The 22720-nt window shown below is 43.8% G+C and overlaps 1 protein-coding gene across 1 annotated transcript; it reads left to right on the top strand.

Moving 5' to 3' along the window:
* Positions 1–668: 668 nt before the first annotated feature.
* On the top strand, positions 669–2838 carry LOC125630853 (uncharacterized). Its single transcript, XM_048836970.2, has 2 exons — positions 669–1424; positions 2242–2838. The coding sequence occupies exons 1-2, from the start codon at positions 1007–1009 to the stop codon at positions 2562–2564; spliced, it is 741 nt and encodes a 246-aa protein (XP_048692927.2). The 5' UTR covers positions 669–1006; the 3' UTR covers positions 2565–2838.
* The last annotated feature ends 19882 nt before the right edge of the window (positions 2839–22720 follow it).

Raw genomic sequence — 22720 nt, 5'->3', positions numbered from 1 at the left:
AACAGTACATTTGACAGAGGAGGTGGGATTTAGCCAGCAAACAAAAGATAAACTTTTTATCATCATTCTGGTCAGGAGGCATTAATAAAAAATCATCCATCCTGCAAAGTTTTAACTATGGAAGCTTTACGCCTGCGGAAACACCTTGTGTTCAGTGGGAATACTTGCATGGACAAGGAATATTCACTTGAGTTAAGGTCTGTGGGTTTGGGCCCAAATGTGTTCAGACAAAAGGGATCATGGATGAAGCATTTCAGACACTTTCAGATAAATTGTTGAAACAAATGTGAGGAATGGGTAGGATGTTAACTGCATTATTTTTGAAACAAGCATCAGTCTGCAAGCTAAACACATGTACATTTTACCCCAGATTGTGCAGATGGCTACTGACCTGTATTTGGGTCAGTGGGAAAGCACACCACCCAAGGAGAAGTTCTGGGAAGAATTGTGCCAAAGGGAAGCATAACAACTCACTAAGCCCTGGTCTATACTAGGACTTTAGGTCGAATTTAGCAGCATTAAATCGATGTAAACCTGCACCCGTCCACACGATGAAGCCCTTTATTTCGACTTAAAGGGCTCTTAAAATCAATTTCCTTACTCCACCCCTGACAAGTGGATTAGCGCTTAAATCGGCCTTGCCGGCTCAAATTTGGGGTACTGTGGACACAATTCGACAGTATTGGCCTCCGGGAGCTATCCCAGAGTGCTCCATTGTGACCGCTCTGGACAGCACTCTCAACTCAGATGCACTGGCCAGGTAGACAGGAAAAGAACTGCAAACTTTTGAATCTCATTTCCTGTTTGGCCAGCGTGGCAACCTGCAGGTGACCATGCAGAGTTCATCAGCAGAGGTGACCATGATAGAGTCCCAGAATCGCAAAAGAGCTCCAGCATGGACCAAACAGGAGGGGATCTGATCGCTGTTTGGGGAGAGGAATCCGTGCTCTTAGAACTCCGTTCCAGTTTTTGAAATGTCAAAACCTTTGTCAAAATCTCCCAGGGCATGAAGGACAGAGGCCATAACAGGGATCCGAAGCAGTGCCGCGTGAAACTTAAGGAGCTGAGGCAAGCCTACCAGAAAACCAGAGGGGCGAACGGCCACTCCGGGTCAGAGCCCCAAACATGCCGCTTCTATGATGAGCTGCATGCCATTTTAGGGGGTTCAGCCACCACTACCCCAGCCATGTTGTTTGACTCCTTCAATGGAGATGGAGGCAACACGGAAGCAGGTTTTGGGGACGAAGAAGAAGAAGAAGATGATGATGATGATGATGAGGTTGTAGATAGCTCACAGCAAGCAAGTGGAGAAACCGATTTTCCCAACAGCCAGGAACTGTTTCTCACCCTGGACCTGGAGCCAGTACCCCCTGAACCCAACCAAGGCTGCTTCCTGGACCCAGCAGGCGGAGAAGGGACCTCCGGTGAATGTACCTTTTAAAATACCATACATAGTTTAAAAGCAAGCATGTGAAAGGATTACTTTGCCCTGGCATTCGCGGCTCTCCTGGATGTACTCCCAAAGCCTTTGCAAAAGGTTTCTGGGGAGGGCAGCCTTATTGCGTCCTTCATGGTAGGACACTTTACCACTCCAGGCCAGTAACATGTACTCGGGAATCATTGTACAACAAAGCATTGCAGTGTATGTTTGCTGGCGTTCAAACAACATCCGTTCTTTATCTCTCTGTGTTATCCTCAGGAGAGTGAGATAAAATTCATGGTCACCTGGTTGAAATAGAGTGCTTTTCTTCAGGGTACACTCAGAGGAGCCCGTTCCTGCTGGGCTGTTTGCCTGTGGCTAAACAGAAATGTTCCCCGCTGTTAGCCACGGGGAGGGGGGGAGGGTTGAGGGGGTAGCCACGTGGTGGGGGGAGGCAAAATGCGACCTTGTAACAAAAGCACATGTGCTATGTATGTAATGTTAACAGCAAGTGTGTTAGAAAGAGTACACCTGAAAGAGTTTCAGAGGAACAGCCGTGTTAGTCTGTATTCGCAAAAAGAAAAGGAGTACTTGTGGCACCTTAGAGACTAACCAATTTATTTGAGCATGAGCTTTCGTGAGCTACAGCTCACTTCATCAGATGTATAGAGCTGTAGCTCACGAAAGCTCATGCTCAAATAAATTGGTTAGTCTCTAAGGTGCCACAAGTACTCCTTTTCTTTTTACCTGAAAGAGTGTAGCCACTGTTTTATAAAATGTGTCTTTTTAAATACCGCTGTCCCTTTTTTTTCCTCCACCAGCTGCATGTGTTTCAATGATCACAGGATCTTCTCCTTCCCAGAGGCTAGTGAAGATTAGAAAGAAAAAAAAAAGCAATCGAGATGAAATGTTCTCCAAGCTCATGCTGTCCTCCCGCACTGACAGAGCACAGACGAATGCATGGAGGCAAATAATGTCAGAATGCAGGAAAGCACAGAATGACCAGGAGGAGAGGTCGCGGGCTGAAGAGAGTAAGTGGCGGGCTGAAGAGAGGGCTGAAGCTCAAATGTGGCGGCAGCGTGATGAGAGGAGGCAGGATTCAATGCTGAGGCTGCTGGAGGATCAAACCAATATGCTCCAGTGAATGGTTGAGCCGCAGCAAAGGCAGCTGGAGCACAGACTGCCACTACAGCCCCTGTGTAACCAACTGCTCTCCTCCCCAAGTTCCATAGCCTCCACACCCAGACGCCCAAGAACACGGTGGGGGGGCCACCAGCCAACCAGCCACTCCGCCACAGAGGATTGCCCCAAAAAAAGAAGGCTGGCATTCAATAAATTTTAAAGTTGTAAACTTTTAAAGTGCTGTGTGGCATTTTCCTTCCCTCCTCCACCACCCCTCCTGGGCTACCTTGGTAGTCATCCCCCTATTTGTGTGATGAATGAATAAAGAATGCATGAATGTGAAGCAACAATGACTTTATTGCCTCTGCAAGAGGTGATCGAAGGGAGGAGGGGAGGGTGGTTAGCTTACAGGGAAGTAGAGTGAACCAAGGGGCGGGGGGGTTTCATCAAGGAGAAACAAACAGAACTTTCACACCGTAGCCTGGCCAGTCATGAAACTGGTTTTCAAAGCTTCTCTGATGCGTACCGCACCCTCCTGTGCTCTTCTAACCGCCCTGGTGTCGGGCTGCGCGTAACCAGCAGCCAGGCAATTTGCCTCAACCTCCCACCCCACCATAAACATCTCCCCCTTACTCTCACAGATATTGTGGAGCACACAGCAAGCAGTAATAACAGTGGAAATATTGGTTTCGCTGAGGTCTAAGCGAGTCAGTAAACTGCGCCAGCGCGCCTTTAAACGTCCAAATGCACATTCTACCACCATTCTGCACTTGCTCAGCCTGTAGTTGAACAGCTCCTGACTACTGTCCAGGCTGCCTATGTACGACTTCATGAGCCATGGCATTCAGGGGTAGGCTGGGTCCCCAAGGATACATATAGGCATTTCAACATCCCCAACTGTTATTTTCTGGTCTGGGAATAAAGTCCCTTCCTGCAGCTTTTGAAACAGACCAGAGTTCCTGAAGATGCAAGCGTCATGTACCTTTCCCAGCCATCCCACGTTGATGTTGGTGAAACGTCCCTTGTGATCCACCAGAGCTTGCAGCACTATTGAAAAGTACCCCTTGCGGTTTATGTACTCGGCGGCTTGGTGCTCCGGTGCCAAGATAGGACTATGGGTTCCGTCTATGGCCCCACCGCAGTTAGGGAATCCCATTGCAGCAAAGCCGTCCACTATGACCTGCACATTTCCCAGGGTCACTACCCTTGATATCAGCAGATCTTTGATTGCGTGGGCTACTTGCATCACAGCAGCCCCCACAGTAGATTTGCCCACTCCAAATTGATTTCCAACTGACCGGTAGCTGTCTGGCGTTGCAAGCTTCCACAGGGCTATCGCCACTCGCTTCTCAACTGTGAGGGCTGCTCTCATCTTGGTATTCATGTGCTTCAGGGCAGGGGAAAGCAAGTCACAAAGTTCCATGAAAGTGCCCTTACGCATCCGAAAGTTTCGGAGCCGCTGGGAATCGTCCCAGACCTGCAAAACTATGCGTTCCCACCAGTCTGTGCTTGTTTCCTGAGCCCAGAATCTGCATTCCACAGCATGAACCTGCCCCATTAGCACCATGATGCATGCATTGGCAGGGCCCATGCTTTCAGAGAAATCGGACACGACGATGACGGCTACCAGTCGTATTGCACCATCTGCTGCAGAAGGCAATGGGTTGCTGCTACTGTGTAGCAATGCCAAACCACATCTGTCAGCACCCAGGAGACATACGGTGACGGTTACCTGAGCGGGCTCCATGCTTGCCGTGGTATGGCGTCTGCACAGGTAACTCAGGAAAAAAGGCGCGAAACGATTGTCTGCCCTTGCTTTCACAGAGGGAGGGAGGGAACGGAGGCCTGACGATATGGACCCAGAACCACCCGCGACAATGTTTTAGCCCCATCAGGCATTGGGATCTCAACCCAGAATTCCACTGGGCAGCGGAGACTGAGGGAACTGTGAGATAGCTACCCACAGTGCAACGCTCCGGAAGTTGACTCTAGCCTCGGTACTGTGGAAGCGCTCTGCCGAGTTAATGCACTTAGAGCATTTTCTGTGGGGACACACACACTCGAATATATAAAACCGATTTCTAAAAAACCGACTTCTATAAATTCGACCTTATTCCGTAGTGTAGACATACCCTAAGATCCCTAGAGGAGCACTATGAGCATGTCTACTGCACCATATATCAGGTGGGTGCAGCATGTTTTCCCCTCCACAGTCACCCTGCTCCATTGGTTAGGGCAGACACGGCCCTGCAGTCTCCTCAGCCATCCTCATCCTATTGGGGTAGTTAGTGCCTCCGAGGATGCTAGCAGGGATCAGTCCCTGTGCTTAGGAGAGAGACCAGACTGAAATGCTGGTCTGTATGGAAAGGTCGGCAAAGGTTGGAGGAAGCTCTTTACCCTCCTCTGCTTTTGCACAGAAGGTCGAGGTACAGTCTGATTTCTTTCTGGCATTTGCTCCCCGGTCATAACATCAGCCACCACACAGCAGACCTGATTCTGTGACCTGGTGACATCTCATGAAACACCACTTAGTAACTCCAGTTCACTCAAGGAAGCTACAGCAGGGGATTTCCCCCATAGTATATCTTCGACCTAAGTAACTTGTTGTACATCAATATGACAGCAACTATTTATCTTTCACAATACCATATTATATTATTTTGGGAGCTGCTGTGACTGGAGCAATACAGTACCAGTGTGGCAATAGTCGCCAAATGGTGCCGTTAAACATAGAATCATAGAATCACAGAATATCAGGGTTGGAAGGGACCTCAGGAGGTCATCTAGTCCAACCCCCTGCTCAAAAGCAGGACCAATCCCAAATTAAACATTGTTCTACAAATTTTGTTTCTTAGCTTATGAGCCTCATTCAGTCTTTCAGGTACTTCATTGTTGCTAGTCTTGTGATGCCAGAACTTTGGGGACACAAGCAGAAGGAGTGTTTCTCCTCTGAGTTAGTCTGTCTAAGTACTATCTGATTCTTGAGGCAGAATTGCACCCTAGGAACCAGGCATTGGTATTTGAGCTGAGATTGCTAAAAGAAAGGAATCCCTCCATGCTGTTTGAGCACCTCTGTCCAAGGACTGGTGCATACCATGTAAATAAAACAAATTACAATTAAGACAATATCCATACTCTGCATCACTGATTTCTGATGAGAAATTTACGAGTTAGGCCACAAAATCTGCTACTGCTCAGCAAAGGAACAACAGTGCTGCAAAGTTTAAGCACTGATAAACTTGTGGTAAATATTTACAGTGTTCTTTAATCCCCTTCCTATAGTTCTGTAGGTGAGACTACACTGCACAGACTTCAGCTCAAAGAAAGTGGTTCTGAGATGCTGCTCAGTTCTTACTTAAGACAGATTAAATATTATAATTACCAGTCCTTTATATATGGTCACCAATCTGTTACAAAATGTAGTGGCAGACAGATTCCTTCTCATAAAAATCTGGCAAATCTATCAGCCTGATCTTGCACTATTGAAATCACTGGGAGTTTGCTATTGACTTAAAGAGAAGCAGAATTACACATTAAATGCCAGATATTATATTATTCTGAGGCCCTGGGACCTCATCATCTTCAGTAGGAGCCCTGAGTGCTCCACACCTGGCAGAAACCACTGAGCATCTCACAGGACCAGACCCAAATCTGGCTTCTCTAAATAGGCTTGATCGTACAAGGTGCTGAGCATCCACAGCTCCCATTCATATCAGTGGGAGTTCTCAGGATCAGGCCCATTACAAACCTATTTGATACCTATTTGGCTGTATGTGTTGCCCAGCAAATAACTAGAGTACATGAGTACAGTAATTCTGTGATTTCAAATGTAGGAATTTTTCACACTTTTTCCTACGAGCACTGGTGGTCAGGAGATTTCCCTCTCATTTATTACCTACTTGTATTAAGCCCAGAGGTAGATTAAGGTCTTCTGGGCCAGATCAAGTTTGGGGGCCCCCCTGTGCCAGAACCTATGGCCCTTCCACCCACAACCCTGCCCCCATTCCACCCCTTCCCACGCAGCCCTGCCCCTTGACCCCCACCCCTTGTTCCCTTATTTCTGTCCCCTCTCCCTCCCAGTGCAGCCCCAGGACCGGAGAAACTCTGTCCCCCCAGCCACGTCCCCACAGTGGGGAGTGAGAGCTCCTCTAGCCCTGACTCTGTTGCTAGGGCCCGTAGTCCGGGTGCTGGAGTTTCCCCCACCGGGCGCTGCTGCTGGGAACCAACGTTGGGGCGCTGGGCCACCCCACGGCTTCTGCCAGGACTCTGGGCTGCTGAGGTGCCCATTTTCCGGGAGCCCCAGGCATGGGCCCCTTAGGCCCACTGGATAATCCACAACTGATTACTGAAGTCTCAAATGATATTGAGGCCTTAGTGTGCTAGGCATGGTACAGGCACAGAGTTCAGCAACACAGACAATCCCTGCCCCAACAAATTTACAATCTAAATAGACAAGGGGTGGGAGAGGAAACAGAGAGGTAAGTTACTTGCCCAAAGTCACACGGCTGGTCAGCGAGAGAGCCAGGAATGGCACTGAAGTCACTTGATGACCAATCCAGTGCCCTGTCTGTTAGACTACACTGCCTCTCCTTTAACCAATTTTAATAAATTAGGCTGGGAACAAACTCACTCTCATTGCATTAGTGGAAGTCCACGTTTGCAGGTCTGAGCTCTATGATGGCATGGATTGAGTGGGCAGAAGGATACAAACAAATTATGAATACATTTCTATAGTGTCCAGTAGTCAAAGAACACAGATCATCTGTACCTCACACCAGGCTCTCTTCCCCTTCCCTATGAAAAATCCAGTCCACCAAAACAATGATTATTTATTATAGGGGTATAAGGCAAGGGGCTGCTGGCAGAGCTTTTCCCCAAAGGGCCACTCTCCTTTGGAAGGCTCTCCCCAACAAATCTCAGTTTATTGACCTTCCAAGTAGGCTGCAAAGCCCATCTGTTTGAGTGGGCATTGGAGGAGAGGGGCAGATTGCTGTCTGGTGGGGAAGAGCAGTGGGGTTTTAAACGACATGGATCCCTTAATTTGGATGCAACAATATGTGGGAGGGAGGGAGGGAAGAGAGCTGAGTTTTTGTCTGGTGTTGTGAGTGGAATTCCTATGTTACTATATTTCAAAATGCAAGTCAAGGGTTTCAGTGGCACCCTTTGGAGAGGAGCTTCTTTTAGACTGAAATCAAAATAAATTGATACAATTTATAACTACCACTACTGCTACATTTTTCACAGTTGCAAAATTACCTCCAAACGTGGTGAGTCTTTGTAAAAATGCCATGGGAACATTTTTTTTTTTAACCACATTTACACAGATCTAATCTAGAGGAAGTTTCATTTGCTTGTTAAAGATTATTTGCTTTTGAAAACAACACCAGTTATCCTATTAGGGCTATGGGGAATTTTAAATGATGGTTTAAATTTTGTTTCCCTTTAGAGAGCAAAATACAAGAACTGAATGTTAGAGGCCCCAAGTCCATCTGGATATACTGTACAGAAGCCTGAGATTCCTGTGAGGCTGTACTAATGGGATTCACTTGTGGTGGGGTTTGTGTGACTAGAACACAAAAAACAAAGCTGCAGTGTTTTATTAAACAACTTCAAGATACTACAATGCCCAGCCAGAAGGGCCAGAAGGGAAAAGAAAAACTCTTGGCCCCTATTAAGATTACTACATCCCCCTCTCCTGCCTTCATGGGCTTGAGGAGAGGAAATTGGGTGAGCTCTGTGGCTAAGACATGTAACTGAAAGCATTTTGAGAAAGACACATAGTTTAAATGAATAGGCACTAACACTTGGTATACAAAGGAAAGATACCTAATGTTCACATGGGTACAACTTACAAAACCAAGAATGTTAGCTTTGAATTGATATCCACTTTTGCCCCGTGGCAATTAACAATTAGGTAGATTAAGAACAATGCATCCGATGAAGTGAGCTGTAGCTCACGAAAGCTCATGCTCAAATAAATTGGTTAGTCTCTAAGGTGCCACAAGTCCTCCTTTTCTTTTTGCGAATACAGACTAACACGGCTGTTACTCTGAAACCTAAGAACAATGTGTTTCTCTCTGTAGCAAGCAGCCTCTCACATGTTCACTGAAATGGTAGGACAGAGAGTTTTACATTGGCAGTAACTAAGCCACATTGAGATGTGTCAAACTTTAGATTATGAACATTTGCCATGTAGTCCTGTCAAATGAACCGAGAGAGCTCAGGTTATTATATTCACATTTGGATAGGATACACATCCCAGTCCTGCTGGGATATGTTGTACGTACCCATGCACTTGAAAGTTATCCTGAGCTGTCATTTTGAAGAGATATGGAAAACGCATAGATGGTCCAGAAACTCTTTTTGTGGGCAATCTTTGTTTATTTTGGGCTCTTCACCCCAAGGGTTGTTTTGGAAAGTGGTTGCACTAGATTTGTGGTTTTTCAGAAAAACAACCCTGATTTATGTTTATGTTCTTTTTAGGAGAAAGGGCAAAACCATTCATTTTGTTTTGAATATTTATCCTAGATACACTTTGTTTTCTGACCTTTGTCATTATGTGCTATGTCTTTTTGTTTAAACTTTATGCTAAAAATGCAATATGGGTTATTAAGAGGTTTTATCTAGTTTGATTAATTTATTTTTTCTACTTGAAAATAAAGAGTAAAAATTATGTTATCTTAAGCAGAATGGTTTTTCCGTTCCACAATAAACTATTTGTTGTACAACAAAGAATGATATGGCTCTAGATATTCACAGAATTGGAAGGGATCAGAAAACACTGAAAAATAGTTGAAGCATGAATAGAAATTGTTTTCTTAAAGAAAACATAATCTGTCTTAAATATAGTGAAACTGTCTGAAACTAAGATGAATGAGCTCCTTGCCCGTCTATTTTCTGGAAAATATTCTGGACTATCTTCAAGAAGTTGCTGATATGCCTCAATAACATGAGAAGTACTTACATTCTACTTACTGTGTCCAGATCCCTGGGTTAGTTACACAAAGCCAGATCCAAAGCTCATTAGAGTCAAATGCCTTTGGATTGGGGCAACAGCTAGTTATTGTGTAGCAATCATCAATATAAAGCAACATTTTTTGCCACTCTCAGTCTGGCCTCTAAATCTGTGCAAACTAAATGTACATATGAGTAAACCACACTTGCCCATGCACACAGGCTTTTAACCCTGACAGTCAGGAAATTATACATCTAATTACCAAATCTGCACATACAAATATGTGTTTTGCATATGCAAATAGATGCTCTCACATTATTGCTTGCACAAAATTAATGGCGATAGTTCAGATTTGCCTAAAGTCCTCTACCTGGTGCATTCATACTGTATGTGGTTGTCCAGCTCATAAGTAATAACTAATATACAGAAATATAACTTTGAAAAGCTGCGGGTAAATAATCTCACTGGTTTAAACTGTAGACTGGTGACATGACAAATCTGTACAAAAAGGATTGTAATTTGGAGATTACTGGTCCCAACTCTGTTATGCTGCAGCCCCTTTTTCCCACTCTGGCAGCATAAAATGGGTGGAATCCCATGACAGAGACCTGGTGTAATGGCTTTATGCTACCCTTCTCAGTCCCAAGCACAGAAGACAAACAGGATCATGGTTGGAAGACAGTATGTGTCACTCTGCTACAGTTACTCAGGGCCTGGGATGCTGGAACAATTTGTATAGTGGGGCTGCTGAGAGCCATTGAACCAAACTGTAAAGCCTGTAAAATCCTGAAACACCTTCAAGCCTGGGGTTATGGTAGTACCCCCAGCACACCTAGTTCCAGCACCTATGCTTAGGGCTGCCACAACCGCTTCTAGAGTCATTACAACTGAGTGTGAATTAGAGCCTCCCTAAGGCTACTCCACCCTGTTCAGTGAAAGCGGAAAAGTGGCTTAAAGTTACTTTTGTCTCCATTTCCCCACCATTCACAGACTGAGTATGGCTTGGCCAGAACAGAGAGTCAGTGTCTGCTTTTATTTTGACACAAGACAACACAGGTCATTTGAAGTTTGAGAAGGAGACATTCAATTCAAATGGATTTTTAGCACAGGCTACAGGGAAATTATTCTTTAGTTAACATTGACAAGGATATGGATTCCCAGTCGTACCCTGAACAGTATTGGACTCTGGAGGAGAGAGAGATTTGTTATTCTCACAGTAAGGGCTTTTGAAATATTTTAACAAAACAATAAGGCTTTGTCTGAAAAGAATCTTGACAGCCAGTATGCAGTACTCAGATATATGCACAGTACAACTGTACTGAACTGCCATTGTATTCTAAAAAATCCCTGGAAAGACGAGTGGGGGGAATTCTTATTTGCACAACTACACTGTTATTCCACTGGCTTTTCCCCTCATACTTACCAAAGGGGGTTAAGCTTCACACTTACCATGCCTTTTCCTGTTTGTTCTCCATCTGATGATTTTTCACCCTGTAAATAATAAAAGAACATGCAGCCCACAGTGTGTGAGAAAATACCTCTGTGCTATACCTTGTATTAAAGAGATTAAAGAAAGATGACCTGTATGAAAGACATTAACAGATGTTAGTTAATTGCTCTGATCCCAGTCTTAAAACATGTTTATCTCATAGAATGCCATCAAAACTGTGTTACTTTCAATCCTTCTGAGTTCAGATTACCCAGAGGAAACCATTCATAGGAAGACACCTGCAATATACAAGCTGTAAAATTAGCTTCTGCCTAATTCTTCTGAATACAAAAGACATATGATTTAGACAAGCATAAATAATCCATATCAGATCTCTAATTGGAAGGAAAGACAAGTCTCTAGTCTAGCCTGTGTATCAGAGGCAAGGTACAAAATAGTGGTGTCTTAGCCTATAGGAGATGGTGGACAATAGAGCCAGAGCTGTGGACAAAACAGTGCTTGATTGGTGGCTCACAGGCCAAAATGTTGCATGTTGGAGGAAATACTCCATGTAGATGAGGTAGAATAGGTCAAAGTACTAGTAGATTTCTGGCCTTCAGTTAGGCGGAGGCTCAGCAGTGGGAAAGGAGCATGCAAGTCATTTAATTGCATGAGTAAACACTCAAGTTGGTCTTATGGATCTTGTGTAAATACCACTCACTGTGAGTAAGCCTTGTAAAATCAGACTCTCTTTTTTAGCAGGAAGCAAACAGTCTAATTAAACACGAAAAAATCCTATGCCAAAAAAGTCTGAATTTTTAAACAGACTATGTGCAAGAAATCACTACCAAAGTAATTACATTTATTGGCAAAAATCAAGCTTGTTAACATTAAGATAATATCTTAATCATTTTTTCTAAATTTAGTATTTGTTCATTTAAAATGAACAAGGAAATGAAGGCTTTTTATCCACCTTTGGAACAGCAGTGATTATTTTAATGGGAACATTATATTTCTGATTATGTTCCCCACATATTCACATATCATCATTACCCACATTTTCTTTTTGGATGCAAAAAAAATAACTCACTGGGTGATTGGTATCATTTTAAATTATCCGTGTGTGGCAGACATTTTAGCACATCAACCATCTCTATAGTAGGGTTTTCTGGCAAAACACTTTCATCAGAAACCACCACTTCAGCTTCACTAGTAATAGCAGCTATGGGAGCAGTAGTGTAGAACAAAGCCCTACAAACCACATTACATAGACCTCCTTAAAATTCTGGCAGCCACCTGGACCCAGATGCTAGCAACGGTGGGAAATTTTTGCCAAAACAGCCTAATTCAGACACCTCCGTTGTTTGCCTGATTCTGCTCTAAATTGCTGCAGTAACAACCCAGAATAACTCTCCCCTTCACCGGTTTAATTGAGAATGCAATTTGACCTTTAATCTCTAAGTGACACTATTACAGGGTCATCTGGTCATGACTGCTTCCTCAGCTCCCCAAAAATGCGTGTAAGCTCACCTGTTTCAATAACATCCTGTTCTTGGAGTCTGGTCTATTTAAAAAAAAAAAAACAGAACCGTTCTACTCTACTCACCACAAATCTTCCAACTGGGTTTCACAGTCCTCTCAAAGCCAGGCTTCCTGCCTGGCCTTTTTTTACTCCTGGGATCTTCTACCAGCCCTTCTGCCTAACTAGTGCAGATAGCCCTTTCCCTAGGTCTCCACTAAAAAAATTGACAAAAGTGAAACATCTGGGGGTAGAACTTGGGATTGGGGAGCAGCTGAGGCTAGAGGCAGAGTTGGCCTGGTTGTGGAGTGGGAATGAGGACAGAGCTGGGCTGAGGCCAGGACTGAGGGTGGAGTGGAGCTGAGGCCAATGCTCCGCTGCCAGGCCCATGTCCGGGGGCTCTGCTGCTGGTCCTAGCCAGCCCGCATGCAGGGTCCTGGCCTCTGGCTCGGGGTCACGTCCGCCCACCTGCCCCAGTCCCGCAGTCTGCACCCACCCCTAGCTGTGGCCCCAGCATCCACCGCCTTACCCCTGTCTGTGTCCCCCCTCCTCCTGAAGCCACGGCTCTGATCCCAGCCCCAGCTCTAGGAGGCAGTGAAGGGCACGGACGGGGGTAAGAGGGGTGCAGCTCAGCACCCCCACTCCAAAAAGCCGTTCTAGCCCACTGCATCTAGCTATATTTCCCAAGTTTGCTTAAGAAAAGGTCATATGAGATAGCATCAAAAGCCTTACTAAAGTCAAGATATATCACATCTGTTGCTTCCCCACATCTACAAGGCTTGTTACCCTGTCGAAGAAGGCTGTTAGGCTGGTTTGACTTGATTTGTTCTTGACAAATCCATGTTGACTGTTACTTATCACCTTTTTATCTTCTAGGAGCTTACAAATTGATTGTTTATTTACTCCATTAACTTTCTGGGTACCAAAGTTAAGCTTTATACCATTATGGCCTGCTGCAATTTCCTGTTAATATGAATTCTCTCATTGTTTTATATTTTTGCTCATATCCTAATGAGCACGTTTTTTAATGAGCAAGGGACATTTGTTTCCCTGAGATCACAGCTCTGCTTTGTGCATCTCAGATAAGGCTTAGTCCTACTTCTGGTAAACCAGAGAACCCTGCCACAGTTTGTGAGTTCACACAGGCACTGGGGAAGTTGGATCCATTCTTTTTAACTACAAAGCATACAATCACTTCAGGAAACAGATCTTATGCAAAAATTCACAACCCTTTCCAAACTGAACTTGGAAGGGTTAACACCATTCTGGCTCACGAAGAAGCCAGGTACCAACATACCCATAAAATATTGTATTGTATGGCATGTGTCACTCAATATTATATGCAATAGAAAATGGCAAGATTTACTACTACAGTCCACTAACAACCTCTTGGCTGCTTCTAAGCAATTCATCATTTCACATTAAAACCTGTTACTTCAGCCTATAAGCACATTTTTTTCTGTGTCAAGAAATATTTTGAGCCAAAGTAGACATCTGAATTAATAAAAAGTGCCCAACATAAATCTAATTATGTTTTTAACAGAAATGTGACCTCACTACATTGTTGGAATCTTTAGATGAAGGGAGATAGCTTTTAATGTGCCTTAAGGTAGCTTTCCATCAAAGCAGATTTTTCAGTATTACGGTGGCATGCATGGCAGCACCATTATAGTAAAGGTTGTATCACAACTTCTGTTTAAAGGTCGACCTTCTAAAGTCCTTGAAAATAGACATGCTTAGTCGGATTCCTTGAAATATGGTGTGCCTCAAGAGAGGGCAGGGTAAGGTTAGTAACCCAAATTTGGGGTCATTTGATCTAGGGGTTATAGAGAGATAAGGCCTGGAAAAAAATTGCCGTTTCTCTTAAACAAAAAACTGCCAGTATTTTGGAACAGAAACCTTGTCTGTGATTTCTCTTACCAGTCCTGCCGTAAACTCATCCTCCAACCATTCTGAAACACGACCATTCTTTCGCAAGTGTCTGAATCGTGAGTCTCACCAAGGCTCAGGATCTAACCGATCACCGTATTTGAGCTCAGGAAGGAATTTTTTCCCAGGTCAGATTGGCAGAGACCCTAGGGGGATGGCGGGGAGAGTTGCCTTGCTCTGCAGAGTGGGACACTGGTCACTTGCTCATTTGATCTAGAATAAATGGTGGATTCTCTCTAACTTGAAGTCTTTAAATTATGATTTGAGGACTTCAGTAACTCAGACAGAGGTTACGGGTGTGGGTGGGTGGATGAGGTTCTGTGGCCTGTGATGTGCAGAAGGTCAGACTAGATGATCATGATGATCCCCTCTGGCCTTAAAGTTTATGGGTTGCTTTGCTACAAGCACTTCATGTGAGTTGAATTACAAGGTCGGGGGAGGGAGTAACAGCAATAGAAACATTTGTATATCAGGGCGTAAAGACTTTCTGAGAGCTGTGTTTTCTGCTGGGAGGGGGGAGGGGGAGTGCTGGCTGGGTACAATAGTAGGGAGTGGGTCAGGTTGGAGCAAGGAATTTAGTGAATGGGTCAGGGACATGACTGAGGAGGGCACATGGTGAAGCGGAGCTGGTGGGACCCAGCTGATATGTGGGTGGGTGGGAGGGTTCCAGATCCTGGCATACAATCACACAAGTAGCAAATGAACTCAATAGGAATAGCAGGGGTTGAGGACTCCTGAAGATCAATTACTTCATTGCCTAACTTTACACATTTCTCTCTCAATCCTTTGGTCTAAATCCAGTAGCAGTATAGCAAATGACACATTTTGAAGTAAATCCAAAGCAGTCTTTACACTCTATAATGTCTACAGATTCCTCAGTGTAATAGTCAGAGAGACCCATTATGGTCTGTTTTCTGGTGAACTTCTCTGAAAACAGGAGAGAGTGGGAGGGGGGAAAAGGGAGGGAATAAAGATATAGCCCATTTCTTAGATACCATTTTATTTCTGAATGTTTTCTCACCGTGCAAGCAAACCAATTATACCATTTATCCTTCTATATAGACTGCGATGCCCTTTTTCATTATGTGACTGCCTATGCAGCTCTGATTCCAATGACCTTTCCTAACCCTTTTTGTTTCCAAAAGAAGAATGTGCACGGCATGTAATTATTTGAATTTCCATGACCATATTCAGGTGGAAATTAACAAGGGATCTAAGCTGCTGTCAGCAAGCCTGGAAGGAAAAATATTAGAGGACCTGTGGTTTGAGATATACACTTCAGCAACAGTATATGTATGACATGATTCTGAGAAAGAAATAATGCAGTATAGAACAACCAGAGAAAACAGATGAGAGTTTAGGCATGGTGTCGTGCAGTATTTGTATCAAGTGAAGGCTCAGAGCACAGATTATTGCAGTACCCATGAACCCATGGTATCACAGTATCAAGACGCAATTGTGAATGGATCAGAACAAGTGAAAATAGATAAATACAGTGGACAGCTTAATTAGATATACCACTCACTATATCAATTACTCTATTATCATTCTATCAATAACTCTCTTCGAATAGTTCTTCTTTTTGAAGCAGCATCAGGGTGAAATATTGTTAAGTGCTAACATGACTGATGTCTTCTCCATGCTGGGAAAATGCATAATGTTAAAAATGTATAAGTAGCACAATATTAAACTCTATAATGAGCATAATGTTAAACACTACTTTGCCCTTAAGCTGGGCCAAATAGTCATGTTTAACACACTAACCCTGTTTTCTAACACAATGCATTTTCCCATCATAGACAAACCCTGGAAGAAATCCAGGAGATCTTGCTGAAGGATACTTTACACTTCTATAGTGAGCCATTCAAATTATCCATGTAGCTTCAAAGAAAGAACAGGTGACCCCCTTTGGATACACTAAGAATCGACCTGAACCTTCACCCAAAACTCTGTCCAAACCCAAACTAAGATTTTGATGTTCAAAAAAATTCATTTGTGTTGCTTTATAACAACAAAAATCAGCATTTCTTAGTTTTCACCAGAAATAAGATGTCAGAATTTCTTAGTTTTCACTACTAATACAATTACAACTGAGGTTAATACAATGCGTCATGGATAATGAATTGAGAAAACTGCTTTAACTGAGTAGACATCAAAGAACTCTAAAATTCCATGTGTGTTCTGTCACTCTAACAGGATGATCATAATTGTTCAAACTGTTGTTAGGATTTTTTTGCCTAATTATCCCAGTAGTCAATTACAATTAGAAGTGCTATTACGCTGGTTCAAGGTTACAACAGGCTTCCATTGCAAGAATTGGAGTAGAAAAATGTGTGGTTACATGCTGAGTAACACTTACAAAATGTTAAAATAAGATAGCCTTTTACTTTGGATGTCCCAATTAAGCAGCTTCTACTACACAAAATTATCACAGGATCACGTTCCAGCATAGTTTTAAGAGCAGGAGAGACAGTACATTTTATACAGTTGCATACCAGGACAAGTTTCAGGTAAACAAACATTTCAATGCACATCTGAACTAAAATAAACTTCCACACCACAAAGAGAAGTTTACAGACATTTCCACAGGGAGGAAATGATGCTATAACAACTAGTGATGGATCACTGGCTAAAATAAAATAACTAACCGGAGCCGTCAGCCAAATCTTCAAACCAAAATGGATCCTAACCTTTTGAATTTGAAAAAGTTCTTTTTTCTCTTTAACTTTCACATTCTTGTTCACTGCTTGGTTCCAGAGGGAATCACAGTGCTGATATGATGCCATAAGCAAAGCCTTTCTTGTAATTCCCCACCTAACCTGGAGCAGAAGTATTGGCAATCTCATGAGAAAGCTTATTCAAACAAGCTTCCAAAGGCTAGGATAATTCAGATCCATGTTGGAGCATGTTGGTGCTGCATATGCACAGTGAACTAACATCTAAGCCTGCTTGAAATTCACCCTGCATTAATAATAGTGAAGGTAACACTAGGGAAGGAATCAACATGGTCAGTGATTTCAGGGTTTGTAATTGCTCCTGATTTTAGAAGATGCCCTTTGTTTGCCTTCCATGTTCTTGTTCCAGACAAACGTTGATATTTAATTGTGAGACAGTATGACCTAGTGTGGGGTCTATTCCTGACTCTGGCACTGGTCTGCTGGGTGACGCTGGCCAAGTCACTTCCCCCACCCATGCCTCAGTTTCCCCATCCGTAAAACACGGATAATGATACTAACCTTCTTTGTAAAACGCCTATTACCCATTATTGTGAAAGCTGATCATCTTGGGACTAGGCAATTTTCTCTGGATTCCTAGAGCTGTGTCCTAATTTATCCTTTACAAGCTGACCATTCTAAGTTTCCCTGTTGAGCTCAGACAAGAGTGCATGGTGACTGTATCTAATTGCCATTCACAGAAACCAGCCCTACCAGAGACAATCATGAGATCTCAGAAGAGACCCTGCGCATAACTACAGAACAATACCAAGTATTCCTGTGGATAAGTTTTGCTGTCCTCCAACAGCCTTGAAATGCAAAGCATAGCAACTCCATCCACATAAAATGCCAGATTTGCGCTATTAGGTCACAACAAGAGATTTGCTTTCTGTGATCTTAGGAGGGGGTATCATGTTCTCCTCTCCGTATCTCCACCTGGCCCATCTCCATCTTTTTGGGTGGCCTTCAGCCCTCTAGCACTAATAGTCCCTGAGTTTATCAAGGAGAGCTTGGGGTCAAGAAGTAAGGCAGGCCCTATGAGGAGGACACAAAAGGAAGGGAAAACTCCTTGCACCCTCCTACATGTGGGCCAAGCAAAATCTGGTCCAAAACTCTGGTCCAGACTCTTTTTGGCCAGGAGAAGGCAAGGACGTCAGGGAACTGCTTCCAGCTCCCTGAGTCTCAGGACCAGTCCCAGCACTTATCATAGTTACAACTGCTTCCAGGCAGCTCTGAGTTCTGCTATGGACATACTTAATGGACCCTACAGCAGTGGTGGACAAGTGGTGTGGAGTGAACCTTCACCACACCCCCTTCTCATTCCCACCCCTGCACAGAGTATGGAACAGATGTGGAGCCCACAGCCAGCATTCTTACAGCAGCAGGGAGTTCCCTTTCAACAGGGGAATTCTCCATTGGGCATTGGCCAGTTGGAGCCAATTTCTGGCTCTTTTGCCTCTCCTGAGTGGCAAACTGGCCTATGGTGTTTTCTTAGTGGTAGGCCTGGTGTTTGCTTACTGCCCCACTACTGACAGGTTTCAGAGTAACAGCCGTGTTAGTCTGTATTCGCAAAAAGAAAAGGTGCCACAAGTACTCCTTTTCTTTTCACGACTACTGACAGGGAAGAATTGGTAGGGGAAATAGAAGTGGGTGGCAAACTGGGCAGCAGTGACCATGAGATGGCTGAGTTCAAGATCCTCACAAAAGGAAGAAAGGAGAGCAGCAAAATACAGACCCTGGACTTCAGAAGAGCAGACTTTGACTTCCTTAGGGAACTGATGGGCAGGATCCCCTGGGAGGCTAAAATGGGGGAAAAGGCTGGCTATATTTTAAAGAGGACTTATTGAGGGTGCTGGCACAAACAATCTCGATGTGCAGAAAGAATAGCAAATATGGCAGGTGACCAGCTTGGCTTAACAGTGAAATCTTCGATGAGCTTAAACACAAAAGGGAAGCTTACGAGAAGTGGAAACTTGGACAGATGACTAGAGAGGAGTATAAAAATATTGCTTGAGCATGAAGGGATGTAATCAGGAAGACCAAAACACAACTGGAGTTGCAGCTAGCAAGGGATGTGAAGGATAACAAGAAGGGTTTCTACAGGTATGTTAGCAACAAGGAAAAGATCAGGGAAAGTATGGGACTCTTAATGAATGGGGGAGGCAACCTAGTGACAGATGATGTGGAAAAAGCTGAAGTGCTCAATGCTTTTTTTACCTCAGTCTTCACAGACAAGGTCAGCTCCCACACTGCTGTCCTGGGCAACACAGTATGGGGAGGAGGTGAGCAGCCCTCAGTGGTGAAACAGGTTAAGGACTATTTAGAAAAGCTGAACATGCACAAGTCCATGGCTCCAGATCTAATGCATCCGAGGGTGCTGAGGGAATTGGCTGATGTGATTGCAGAGCCATTGGACATTATCTTTGAAAACTCGTGGTGATCAGGGGAGGTCCTGGACAATTGGAAAAAGGCAAATGTAGTGCTCATCTTTAAAAGATGAAAGAAGGAAAACCCAGGGAACTACAGACCGGTCAGCCTCACCTCAGTCCCTGGAAAAATCATGGACCAGGTCCTCAAGGAACCATTTTGAAGCACTTAGAGGAGAGGAAGGTGATCAGGAACAGTCAATATGGATTCAAGGGCAAGTCATGCCTGACCAACCTGATTGCCTTCTATGATGAGATAACTGGCTCTGTGGATATGGGGAAAGCAGTGGAAGTGATATATCTGGACTTTAGCAAAGCTTTTGATATGGTCTCCCACAGTATTCTTGCCAGCAAGTTAAAGAAGTATGGATTGGAAGAATGGACTATAAGGTGGATAGAAAGCTGGCTAGATTGTCGGGCTCAACGGGTAGTGATCAATGGCTCAATGTCTAGTTGGCAGCCGGTATCAAGCAGAGTGCCAAGGGGTTGGTCCTGGGGTCGGTTTTCTTCAACATCTTTATTAATGATCCGGATGATGGGATGGATTGCACCTTCAGCAAGTTCGCGGATGACACTAAACTGGGGGGAGAGGTAGATACACTGGAGGGTAGGGATAGGGTCCAGAGTGACCTAGACAAACTGGAGGATTGGGCCAAAAGAAATCTGATGAAATCTGATGAAATCTGAAGAAATCTGATGAAGTTCAACAAGGACAAGTGCAGAGTCCTGAACTTAGAACAGAAGAATCTCATGTACTGCTACAGGCTGGGGACTGACTGGCTAAGCAGCAGTTCTTCAGAAAAGGACCTGGGGATTAGAGTTGATGAGAAGCTGGATATGAGTCAGCAGTGTGCCTTTGTTGCCAAGAAGGCTAACGGCATATTGGGCTGCATTAGTAGGAGCATTGCCAGCAGATCAAGGAAAGTGATTATTCCCCTCTATTCGGCACTGGTGAGGCCGTATCTGGAGTATTGTGTCCAGTTTTGGGCCTCCCAACTACAGAAGGATGGGGACAAATTTGGAGAGAGAGTCCAGCAGAGGGCAACAAAAATTATCAGGGGGCTGGGGCACATGACTTATGAGGAGAGGCTGAGGGAATGGGGCTTGTTTAGTCTGCAAAAGAGAAGAGTAAGGGGGGATTTGATAGCAGCCTTCAACTACCTGAAGAGGGGTTCCAAAGAGGATGGAGTTCAGCTGTTCTCAGTAATGGCAGATGACAGAACAAGAAGCAATGGTCTCAAGTTGCAGTGGGGGAGATCTAGGTTGGATATTAGGAAATACTGTTTCACTAGGAGGGTGGTGAAGCACTGGAATGGGTTACCTAGGGAGGTGGTGGAATCTCTATCCTTAGAGGTTTTCAAGGCCCAGCTTGACAAAGCCCTGGCTAGGATGATGTAGTTGGTGTTGATCCTGGTTTGAACAGGGGGTTGAACTAGATGACCTCCTGAGCTCTCTTCCAACCCTAATCTTCTATGATTCTATGACTGCCTCTGTACGTTATTAACCAGTAGCAATAGCCAACCACACCAACATTTCACCCTTGGACCTTTGGCTAGCACATTAAATGTGTCCTTTCTACTTGTTTAACTGGAAAGTAACCAGAATCATTCCATGGCAACCTCCAAAGAGAGCTGCAAATCCCTCTTGATTGTCCTGATCAACATTCATTCAATAAAACATACTCTGAAGTCTATGTGTGAAGAGCGAATAAGGTGATCTGTTTCCCTATATAATGACTGCACTATCAGTATCCATTTGTGATGAAATTTAAAATCTTGAATATGAAAGGTACTATGTGAAAACAAATTGTATCCTATTCTGAGAAGTATTGCCATCAGGGACAATACTTCGATGAATGTTCCAGTGCTGGTAGATGGCCTTATGGAAACTCCTATAAAAATTAATAGGAATAGAATCAACCGCATTCTATAGAAAATTAATAAGGTTCTAATTCTATGATTAATGGAGAAAGAGGATATTCTTACAGAGTTTTTTGGTCATCATTTCCTATCAAATTCTAAAGGATTGGTCAAAAATAATGCATGGTTCAGTATTTTCGATTAAATTCTATTCATAAGGGAGGGAGCTACGGCAGGGGCAAATAGTAGAGTTTTCTGTTTGTTTTGAAAAATGTCTAAAATACCACTGTACATTTCACCTGCTCCAATAAGGCGGCAGCATGATTAAACTGTCAACTATGCACAAATGTAGATGTGGGATCCCCAGCGCAGTGGGGATTACTTCAGCATATGGAAGATTGAACAATGGAAGGAAATAGTGGAAACGAACACCAGGATTTCCTTTGACAATTCACTTATTCCTTCTCCCATAAAATCCTTAGACTCACCTAGTAAAATATTGTATTCATCAATAGCAGCTGGATGGAATGCAACTTCAGCCCTGAAAACACTTTAATCAGTCAGTGCATAGGTGTGGCAGCTGATTGCTATGTTGTCACGAAAAGAATTCATGGCCTTTGTTTCCAGATTCAGTACGAAGCAAGGAGGGAAATAGCTGTAGTCAGAGGGGAAGGAGAAGTCAGGTTTTGCAGGAAAGATCTGAGAGTAGAAATTAGACATTACTTAAAGTTTACAATTACCCATAAATATTTGAGTAGGGCTTATGCTGAGAAATCAGGACACAGAGGCAGTTTTTCCTCTTATCATTCTGCTGCTGTTCAGCTCTTCAGAAAATGGATATGCCCTGAGTCAACATCCTGAAAACCAGCATAAAGTCACTAACTCAGACATTAATACCATGATACAAGTAGTGCACAAAATATCTATATCTGTTCATATGTTTATTAATCTTTTACATGGGATAGGTAGTGCTGGGAGCTCCTCTGCCGGAGTGAGATCATATGTACTTGTGAGTATGTGCATCTTACCCCTCCCCTCTGCCAGAATGAATCAGAACAGCTCAACTGAATGTCATAACCCTAATTCTGGTACAGCTAAAGGAGATTTTTCTTCAGCAGAAGTGGTAAGAACCTCTACTTTTGGAAAGAGAAGATCTGAATTCAATTCCCCACTGTCAGTGTGAAGTATTGAGTGGTGATGGCCTGGCATGGAATGACAGAGCTGCGAAGTCCTAAGTAACTGTGGTTCTGCTAAATTATTGCCATGAAATCATTGTGACAAAGTCCTAATTCCACTGTGGGGAGGAGGGGAGAGTTTCTTTCTTGCATATGCACTGCAGCTACTTTC

Source organism: Caretta caretta, chromosome 2 (assembly GCF_965140235.1).
Source record: "Caretta caretta isolate rCarCar2 chromosome 2, rCarCar1.hap1, whole genome shotgun sequence".
NCBI classification, from domain to species: domain Eukaryota; kingdom Metazoa; phylum Chordata; order Testudines; family Cheloniidae; genus Caretta; species Caretta caretta.
This window is presented reverse-complemented; position numbering and strand designations above follow the sequence as displayed.